At 35.4% G+C, this 11,290-nt stretch overlaps 1 protein-coding gene across 1 annotated transcript in view; it reads right to left on the bottom strand.

Moving 5' to 3' along the window:
- Positions 1-6,470: 6,470 nt before the first annotated feature.
- Positions 6,471-11,290, bottom strand: part of Tdc2 (Tyrosine decarboxylase 2) — a 412,627-nt gene continuing 407,807 nt past the window's right edge. Inside the window, exon 15 of the mRNA XM_090383012.1 lies at positions 6,471-6,752. Coding sequence (XP_090239138.1) covers positions 6,471-6,752 — 282 coding nt within the window. The remainder of the gene's footprint in view (positions 6,753-11,290) is intronic.

The following is an 11,290-nucleotide window of genomic DNA, read 5'->3' as shown; positions in this document are numbered from 1 at the left end:
GCTAAGGAATAATAAAAATTACTACATTGGGTAATGTGAGGCAATTATTCTCTCATCTCAGAAACAATCATCGCTTAAGAGAAAAAATTTGTATTCTGACTGCAGGAAAAGTCTATAAATCATAATAGAAATTTCTCACATGAAATGTGAAATTTGTAATAGTCACCTCTTTGACAAGCACAGTTTCAGTGACAACTTTACAATGCTTCAAAAATATAACTGCCTCAACTCCAACAGATTTCACTTAGACTTTGTATACATTTATAGCTAACTATATTATACAACAATATATTCATTCAAGGTGATTTCTGTTGGAAGATTAAAACATTGACAAAAATAAATAACTTATTGCAGAGATAATTATTACTCGATATTAAATCATTTGGTATTCACATTTCTGATTTACCACAATAATAAATGTTGAAGACAATATAGTACAGTTCATAATGCTGTTAATGAACTTAATTCTTCAACTAAAGAACTGGAGTAATAACGCCAACTTCGCTGTCAGATACAGGATCACTTGTATGTCTTCTACTGCCTGTGAAAGACATAGCTCGAATTATTTTTGGATTGTAAAGTTTTGGGTCTGATACCATACGCACAAAAAAGCTACGTTTATATTTAAGACTGTGGTTCCTTTTGCGTTCAAGAAGGAATACCTCATCTACTTCTTCAACATTCTCTTTGTTCTCTTTATCCTCTTCCTCCTCCTCCTCTTCTTCTTCTTCCTCCTCCTCCTCTTCCTATAAAAGGAAGATAGTTTTGTTTTTATGTAAATTGTAACCAATATCTGAATAGAAGATGTTGCATCACTGGTTCATCTCAAAATCAAGTTTATATTAAGTTTTCACATCTGTCGAGTATAAGATAAATACAAATGTTGCAAAGTGAAAAAATAAAAAGTTAAGTTTTAAATCAAGGAAAACACCAACTTTTAACCATTAAATAAAAAAAAAAAAAAAACTTACTATTAATTTAAAAAATCATTCTAAAATAATTGCAAATATTCTAAACGCACTTACTAAACTGTTAACCTCGTATACAGGATAATTCAAAAGTAGATTGTCAACTTTTGTAGCCTGTGAAGTCTTGTATTTTGAACTTATCAAAACATGCCAACAGTTTTTCATAATGCTTAAATAAAAAGCCATGGTCTTGGAACTTTTATTAGAGACTATAAAAACCTCAATGTGATTACAACCAGTTATACATCCCAAAATGTCTGTCTTGTAACATTAATGCATCAGGCATTATGCAATCAGTAGCAACCCTAATCCTTTTCTTCAATTTGTGTAAATTTCTGCTAATGGTGACTGATAAACCTGATCAGTAAAAAAAATCCAGTGGTAGTGAGGTGCAGGAATTATGCTAGCCATGGAATCAGACCATCTCATCCACCAATTTGGAAGAGATTGTATCCAGAAATTAAGAGGAAAATGAGGGTGTGCACTATACAGTCAGTCCTCGTATAACACGTGTTTACACTACACGAATTCGATCATGCACAATTTATAAATAGGGGAACAATATTGTATATAACACTAACAGAATTCGCTTATGCATGATTCGTCCTTGTGTTTACAAGAAATGGTTGTCGAATGTGAATCATCCCAACTGAATGCAACACGATAGTAATGAAGAGAAGATTCTGAAAATGTATTTATGTTTTTTATATCAGTGAAGGGGGAAACACATTTCACCATAATAACGTAAAATCCAACAATTCCAGCTATCTGTATTATCGCAAATGCAATTAGATAGAGTTTACTACCAGTTTATAACAAATTCCACAAGCAGAAATGCAACTGGAAATTGTTTTTGTTTAATGGTAGTAACCCTCAGAAATGTGCTTTAGTAAAATGTGAACTAGTGAGGTGTTAATAGTGTGTCTCTGCCTTTATGGTGTTGTTTATTCAGTTGCTACACGTGCGCAGCTTTGTTTATGTGTATCAAGAATGCCTCCTTGTTTTGTAATTGTGCTTCTGACCGTCTGTAGACTGCTCAGGACCAAGATATCAACGAGGAATATTACAACTTTCTGAAAGTGATAAACCTAAAGAAATCCAAAGAAGAAAAAATTAGTCAAGAAACACTTGTTATGATGAACCGAAGGCGAAAAATGAAGAGCAAGTTAAACACTGACAAGGAGAAAATTGAGTATACTGAGTTATGCAAAGCCATTAGAAAGAGACTCAGAGGACATAAGAAGATTTAACACAAGAAAAGTAGAACAAGAATTAAGGGAAAACAAAGAATTTAAATCAGCAGCCATGAGCAGTAATACAGAAAGACAAATGATACTGAAACTGAAGAATAGCAATGGTGTACTTATAAATAGCAGAGAAGGCATTATTCAAATAGCAGAAGACTACTATAGAGAATTATACAAGGAGCGAGGGAATGATGCCAGCAGTGGGGAAGATGGATCGTAAATTAGCAACACATACGACATACCTGATATTCGTCCTGATGAGGTGGAACATGCATTGAAGAAAATGAAGAATCAGAAAGCCCCAGGGGGGGGGATGAAGTTACTGTAGAGTTGTTAAAATTGGGAGGAAGAGACGAAACACAAAAACTGGCAAGGCTCTTCACAAAGTGCATTAGAAAAGGTGTGATGCCTAAGCAGTGGAATAAGGCAATCATAGTTTTGCTGCATAAGAAAGGAGATAAATCAGAAATTGGAAATTATAGACCAATTAGCTTGTTATATCCCACATCTACAAGTTGTTCACAAGGGTCATTACTAACAGATTAGAAATAATACTTGATGAGAATTGACCAAAAGAGCAAGCTGGCTTTAGGACAGGATTCTCAACTATGGATCACCTTCACGTAATATCACAGCTAATGGAGAAAGAAAATGAATATAAAAACACCATTATGCCTGGCATTTGTGGATTATGAAAAGGCATTTGACTCCATACAGCATAAGGCAATGTTTCGGGCACTGGAAAGACAAGGCATAGATACCCCATATATTATGATTTTGAAGAAAATATATGAGAACGCTACCTCCTTTATTAGACTAGACAAAGACAGTAGGAAACTTAAAATTGAGAAAGGAGTTCGACAAGGAGACACAATATCTCCAAAGCTGTTTACTGCTGCCCTTCAAGCTTTCAGAAGATTAGACTGGTCGCAGAAACGAGTCAATGTGAATGGGGAGTACCTAAACCATTTACAATTTGATCCCAAAGAATTAGAGGAAAATCTTAATCTGTTATGCACAGTTAGTAAGGATTGTGGACTAAAGATGAATATGGCTAAAACAAAAGTAATGATGAACAAGTATGCCACAGAAAAGGACATAATGATTGAAGGAGCAGTAATTGAAAATGTGAAGTCATATACTTATCTGGGACAAGTTATTAGCTGTAATAATGATAAATGGCTGGAAGTCAAGAGAAGAATAAATTTTTGATGTATAGCATTCAGGAAATATAGTCACATACTGACGAGCAATATCGAGTTTGTCTGAAATGTAAAATAATGAACCAATGTATACTCCCCACCATGACTTATGAAAGTGAAACTTGGGCACTCACCAAAAGAATGGAAGAGAAGCTGAGAACTATACAGCGAAGAATGGAACGAATTATATTGGGAATCAGACTGTTAGATAAGAAGAGAAACACATGGATTAGGCAGCAAACTCAAGTAAAGGACATTCTTATCAAAACTAAAGAACTAAAATGGTCTTGGGCAGGACACATAGCTAAAAGACATGATGACAGATGGACTATGAAAATAACAGAATGGTACTCAAGAGGAGCTAGAAGAAAACCTGGAAGACAATGGCAGAGATGGACAGATGAAATTCATGAGTTTGTGGATAGTAAATGGATGGCCATTGCACAAAACAGAAGGAACTGGAAAGTTGCTGGAGAGGCGTTCATCCTGCAGTGGATTGAAAATGGCTGATGTGATGGTGCAAGAAAGCCTGAGGCTTATGCTGCACCAACAAAAAAAAAAAAAAAAAAAAAAAATTCTGTGTGAGAGAGATAGAGAGGAATCACCAAAAAAAGAGAAGAATGATGATATCCAGCTCAGGACCATGGGCGTGCCAAGCCCATACTCACCAGATGTGAGTATGGGCTTGGCACGTAACCCCAAGGTTTAAAATAACCCTGGGGTTATTTTAAACATTTACAATAAACATTCCAATGGAAAATAAACTTCTTAAATAGGAGCCTCTATTTACATTATGTTAGAAGAGAAAAATGTTTTATAAAATTAGTACATATATGAAGTACACTAACCCTAGGAAACCAGCTATATAACAAGGACATAAAGGGAGTTGTCGTGCCTCTAACAACAGAAATATACTAAGAAATTAGGCTTCTGGAATTCACAGCTATATATTGTTGCAAATACTTATTGAGGAATTGAAAATGTGTGTGAACTTTTCGTGAAACTCATTTTGGTCAACATTTACATAAAAATTAAGTCCATTTCTTATTACTAGATGCATACTTTATATCAATATTTCTGGCCAGTGGAACAGGGGGTTATATTATGTCATAATATGCCATGTACACCACATACCATCTATAAAGTACTGCATTAAACTAATCAGAAACACAGTACCACTTGAAATGCTTCTCACCTCAAATAACTTTCTTCAGATCGTGTAGGCATGTACTCAATTTTTATGACTATGTGATCTTAGTACATTCACAAAATTATGTAAAGATTAAGTAGCACCAGCAAGAAAAAAAAATAATAATAATAATAATTAAATTAAAAGAGCAAAGTCCATATTTGGACTTTGCTTTAAAGTGAAAATACTAGAAATACTTTTTCACATCAAATCTCAGGGAATATATTATTAGCGCTCTCTCTCTCTCTCTCTCTCTCTCTCTCTCTCTCTCTCTCTCTCTCTCTCTCTCTCTCTCTCTCTCTCTCTCTCTCTCTCTCTCTCTCTCTCACACACACACACACACACACACCAAAATCTAATTTTCAGCATCTGTTTTTCTTGTAAACATGAAATCTTTTACAAAAAGTTTATCATGATGGTGATATTTTACTTATATAAAATTAACCTTAAATTCTTTGAATTAGATCTAAGTTTGATTTAATTTACTAAAACTTAATTAGACTAAAAAATTAAGAATTCCATAATAATAGCCCCTAGTTACTCTTTTTGCAGTCACTAAAGAAGTGGTAAGAAAACACCACAAAACGTTTGACTCCATTATGTATATATTTCCGATTCGGAAATTACATGTGAAATTATCTAATGGAGAGATGGGCATAACTAAAACTTTAGAATGCTTAATTAGAAACCAACTCAACTACTGTTAGTTGTGACATCTCTTTTTATGATTTTACCAGTATGATAAAGCTAGCCAAGAGTGATGATATCAACTGCCACAACCAGTTGATTTTAAGCAGCAAACTGATAACACAAGATCTAAAGTGATACAGAATTCTCTCAAAACATACACTTGTGCAGGAGCCATACTACATACAAGGTGTTGCAATAAAGTTCTCAGGCTGGTGCAATTATAGAACACCAAGTGAATAAGTGGCATTGTCATTTATTCATGAAGGAACTCAAAAATGGTTTTATTTTTATTCAAAGTAATCACCACCTGACTGAATACAGTTATTACGCTGTTCGAAAAAGTTTCTGAAAAGAATGAACAAAGGCATCCAAAGATAGGATGTTCAGTTTGGTGGTTAAGTTTTTCTTTAGGTCCTCAACATCCTGAAATCTTTTCTTTAAGGGCAATTTCCACCTTGGGAAAGAGGAAGAAGTCTGCTGGTGTTAGATTGTAAGAGTAGGGTGAATATGTACAATGTCATGTTTTGTCAGAAATGCCTTCACAAGTGCAGAATGGGCAGGGGCACTGTTTAAAGCAAAAGCTGGTATTTGTTCATTACTCCATCACAAAACTGTGACATGGAACATTAATGTTACTTGCAACCTATCAGCCTACAGGACAATCTCTGTATCACCATCGGTTATAGGAAGTTTGAACAACATACCACTTTATTTATTTTCAAACTCATCGAACACGACTGCAACAGCACCAGTTTGCAAACTGTATTGCAGCACCTCGTAAATAATAACTGAAACATAATCTGCAAGAGTTCAAACTAGAAAGTTGAAATATTTGGTAATGCTCTGCAAAAATATTGCCATAAAGCATTTTATGGCAATATTTTTACTTTTATGGCAAAGTAAATTTTTTTTTTTTTTTTTTTTTTTGGCAAGAGCTTCTTTGGCTATATTGTTTCTTTTACATTTAACAACAGTAAATGTATATGTTTCAGAATGCATTTTCAATTTTCTTGCCACCTTGACAATTCCATAACAGTGGAACTATTTCACATATATATGCTTTCATTTTGTTCAGTCATTTTATTATGTTCCAATACAGATCTGCATTACTGATCTAATGTGCCAATACATATTTTAGTGAGAGGCAGCACTTTAAAATAAATTAAATTTTCTATTAACCATATGAAACACCATTTAAAACTGAGCAAGTGTCCCAAAACAAAAGTAGCATTACCTTAGTTGCTTCCTTGTTGCTATCCACCTTGATAATTTCTATCAAGTCAGATGTGAATTGTGAAATAACTTCCCAAGCATGAATGACATCATCATCTGTTGCATGCTGTGCACAGACACAAAATCTAATAACATATCTGTCATTAAGAGAAGCAGGAACCATGTGAAGCTTTCCAGAAGCATTGATAAGGGACAGTAATCGTTGATTAAGACTGTTGGTACCCTAACAAAGGTGAAAAGATATAATAATATACACAGAAATCAGATTCTTTTCATAATCAATACAAAAAAAAAAAAAACACACATCGAACCAACCAAATTCTTTATTTGAATTTATACAAAGCACATAATAATTAAGAAATTGACAATGTTCTCATTATAGCATACTACAATGAAACCTCTAAAATGGACACCACTGGGTGAGGAAAAGTGTCCTCTGTATAGAGGACACTTTTTCCTCATCTGCACTGATGTCTGCTTTACAGAAGTCAGTGCAGCCAGTTTCAATAAGTTGAAAAATGAAATTCACTGCAACTGGTTGCTTACCTTGGAGTTTATTGATTATCACTATACAATTTATTTCAGTTTACTAACTTTTAGGAAATAATAAACATTTAACTTTTAGTAAAAATGAACATGAACTGCTTTGTCTGGAGAATTTCATTTTGCCAGTTTCATTTTCATTATGTAAAATTAGATTACTTACTAATTTTAGGTCCATATGCATTGTTTTTGCTCACAGAATTCTTTTGATGTAACAGGATACAACCCCCCCCCTCAATTTATTGGTCAAACCCCTCCTTTATTTGCATACAGCCCTGATACAAACAGCAAGAAATTGTTTCTTAGAAAATTAAGACATAAAAATGTACAGCAAAATTTCAAACAGTATTCCACAGAGAATCCTGCACACAAACAAACTGATAAAACCTTTGATTTTTTTTTTTTTTTTTTAAGTTAGTTTTTGGTGCATCGGCTTCTGTGGCCATAGTGCACCACCCAAGGTTTTTGCAGTACTCTGATCCAAGCCCGAGGCGGGATTCGAACCCACGACCTTTGGGTTGCCAGGCAGGCACTTTACCCACCCAGCTAAAACCTTTGAATGTAGCTTACTAAATGAATACCGTTTTTCACTGCTGAGTGGAAGAAAGCAGTTATGAAAGTAATACCAATCATCACATAGCTTTTTTTTCTTTTTTTTTTTTAAATCAAAGTATATTAGTAAATGAGGAAAATCCCTATGTGCTACTGGCCAAATTTATCTATGCAGTGCATTAGTGGTTTTGTTTTTTTTTTTAAATTCTGGCGACAGAATAAAAAAAAGCATCTCTTAGTTTGGAAAGTTGCTAGGTAATGTTCCCCAGTGGAATAGTCTCAGGCATTCCAAATAAGTTTGTAAACATTCCTTAAAGTGGTGAACATTCAATATATTATGTCATCTACTTTGTGAAGAATCTATGTCCACAAATCTAATTAGCATTACCATAATAATGACCTTCACTGGAAATCCTGTTGAATTATGAAAGCATGCATATTTGTTTAACCCCAGGGGCTCACATCTGGTGAGTATGGGCTGGGCTTGGCATACCCAGGGTCCTGAGCTGGATATCATTCTTCTCTTCCTTGGTGATTTCTCTTTTATCTCTCTCTCTCTCTCTCTCTCTCTCTCTCTCTCTCTCGGTAGGTCAGAATTTTTTTTTTTGGTTTTTTTGGCTGGTGCAGCATAAGCCTCAGGCTTCCTTGCACCATATGGCATAATAATAATAATAAAAGAATAAAAGTTTACCTCAATACAATACGTAGAACACTTCCGTATGATACTCACCATAAATTAAAACAAAAACAATTAAAATCAAAAATCTCACATTACAGTAAGAAATTAAAAATCAATTAAACACAATTAAAAATAAAGTAAAAAATTAATTTAACGAAAAAATTGCAAAACAATTTTCCTTCCTCAGGACCCTCTAGATTTTCTTAAGGAAAATCGTTTTGCAATTTTTTTGTTAAATTAATTTTTCACTTAATTTTTAATTGTATTAAATTAATTTTTAATTATGTTCAATTGATTTTTAATGATTTCTTACTGTAATGTAAGATTTTCAAATTTTTAATTGCTTTTGTTTTAATTTCTGGAGAGTATCATACAGAAGTGTTCTACGTATCATAGCCCAAGTATTCACAAATGTATCCCTTTTATAGATGTCCACTAGGGTACACTGTCCTTTTAATATTTGAGTATTATGAAATATAAGGATAATTAATATTTATTTAACTTAAAAAAATTTAGTTACCTCGCACCAAGGCCTGCTTTCATTTTAAGTTAGATATCGCAACTTAAACTTTTTTTTTAAGTCACATGGTGCAGCTATGTGATGTAAAAAACATCAAAGATCCCCATTTAATATCCATTACCAATATAAGACTGCTATCTTCCTTCATTTTAATCCTGACTTAACGTTTGTTTGTGAAAAGTTTGTATACACCAATGAGCCAAAACATTATGACCACCTACCTAATATGATGTTGGTCTTCCATCTGCAGCCAAAACAGCTTGTACCCAGTGAGGCATGGATGCTACAAGATTTTCTAAATGTGTCCTTTGGTATCTGGTACTAACACGTAACCAGCAGATCATTTAACTCAGCAGAACTCCTATAAGGTCTGTGGTTGAGACGCCGCAGATCGGAGTTGAAGTTCCAACACAAACCACAGGTGCTCAATGAGATTAATGCTCATTGGGGAATTTGGAAGCCAGGGCAATACCTGGAAGCCTTCCTCGTGTTCTGCGAACCAGTCTCGAACAATCCAGGCAGTGTGGCATGGCGCATTATCCTGCTGAAAGATGGCACCACCAGAGGGAAAGATCATTGCCATGAACGGATGTACCTAGTCAGCAATGATGTTTAGATATGTGGTAGATGTCAGAGTGCCCGGCACATGGATGACTGGACCCAGGGTATCCCAGCAAACATCGCCCAAAGCATGACGTCGCCGCCACTGGCAAGTTTTCATCCCATAATGCATCCAGGCACCATCACTTCCCCAAGTAAATGACACACACACATACCTGGCCATCCACGTGATGCAACATGATTCATCGGACCGGACAACCTTCCATTCACTCAAGGTCCAGTTTTGATGCTCACGTGCCCATTGTAGGCGCTGTCGCCGGTGAACCGTGATTAGCATATTTACTTGGAGTGGCTTGCGGCCTACGCAGCCCTATTTTCAACAGGGTTCTAGGTACTGTGTGTTGTGATACATTACCCCATCACCAGCATTCCAATTACTGGCGAATTGTGCCACAGTAGCCATGTACCATCCGGGAGAGCCTTCAAGAATCAATGAGCCGTGGTCGTCCAACACCTTGCCAGCGGTTTGTGGGTTTCCCCTCCTCGGACCATTTTTGGTAGGTACTAACCATGGCTGATCATGAGCACACCACCAGCTGTGCCGTTTTGGATATGCCCAGACGTCTGGCCATTACAATTTGGCCTTTGTCAAACTCACTTAAGTCCGCTGCCTTTTATATCTGAAAAACAAGGGTAACAGGTGTGTTTTATACCATGTCTCAACCCGTGCATGCACCTTAGTTCACCTGCAGTTGTTTCAACTTGCATAACGACTCTTTGGTCATAATGTTTTGGCTCATCAGAAAACGGGGCAATTTTACCTTCATTTAGAGAGAATGAAAAACAGAATAATTGCAATTATGCTTTAAAAAGCAAAGTTCTTGTACTTGTTTTTCCCCTTGATCTCAAGGTGATGCTATAGCTCCATTCCTATTGAAATGGTCTTTCATGCATTATTTAAAACTGTTGACTATTATTTTCCCTGGTTCAGAAGTCAAGCTTGCAGGTCTATATCATCTTTGTGAATGGGAGACATATTTGCACATCTCCAATCTGTAGGGACTTCTCTAGGATCCAAAGATGTTATCATATTATAGCTTAAAAAAAACAAAAAAAAACTTGTATATACCATGACATTACCACTAAGTCAAAGGAATTTTCATTTAATTATTTTGACAATGAATACAATTAAATATAAATTACCTTTCTGGTGTTTCTTTTATTATAATTGGATAGATTCCATCAAGCCCAGGTGTGTTGTTCACCTTTAGCCACAATAATCCCTCTTCCTACTTCCTTTCAGTTATCATAAAATCATAACACTCAATAAGTATTACACAGATTTCAATTATCCCTATCTCTAAAAGTTTCTTCATGTGTGAATGTAGATAAAAATTACTTTTATTTATTTTTTTTTTAAATCAGCAACTTGTAGAAGATCTTCAATAGTTACACCATTAATATCAAGTGGGCCAATGTAATTCATTCCTTTCCTTCCAGTTTTAACATATGCAAAGAATCCTTTGCTACCTCTTTTTGCACTCCTTAGCCATCAATAGTTAAATGCAGACTGATTTATACTTTAGGATTCGATTAACAGCTACAACTGATTATTATTATGAGCCATATGGTGCAAGGAAGCCTGAGGCTTATGCTGCACCAGCCAAAAAAAGTGTGTGTGTGTGTGTGTGTGTGTGTGTGTGTGTGTGTGTGTGTGTGTGTGTGTGTGTGTGTGTGTGAGAGAGAGAGAGAGAGAGAGAGAGAGAGAAAGAAATCACCAAGAAAGATGATATCCAGCTGAGGGCTCTGGGTGTGCCAAGCCCATACTCACCAGATATGAGCCCCTGGGGTTAATCTTTAACAGTACCACCAATGAGATTACAGTGGCAAAGGCTGCATATGAGAC

This window comes from Mastigoproctus giganteus, chromosome 10 (assembly GCF_048544385.1).
Source record: "Mastigoproctus giganteus isolate SK-2022 chromosome 10, ASM4854438v1, whole genome shotgun sequence".
NCBI classification, from domain to species: domain Eukaryota; kingdom Metazoa; phylum Arthropoda; class Arachnida; order Uropygi; family Thelyphonidae; genus Mastigoproctus; species Mastigoproctus giganteus.
This window is presented reverse-complemented; position numbering and strand designations above follow the sequence as displayed.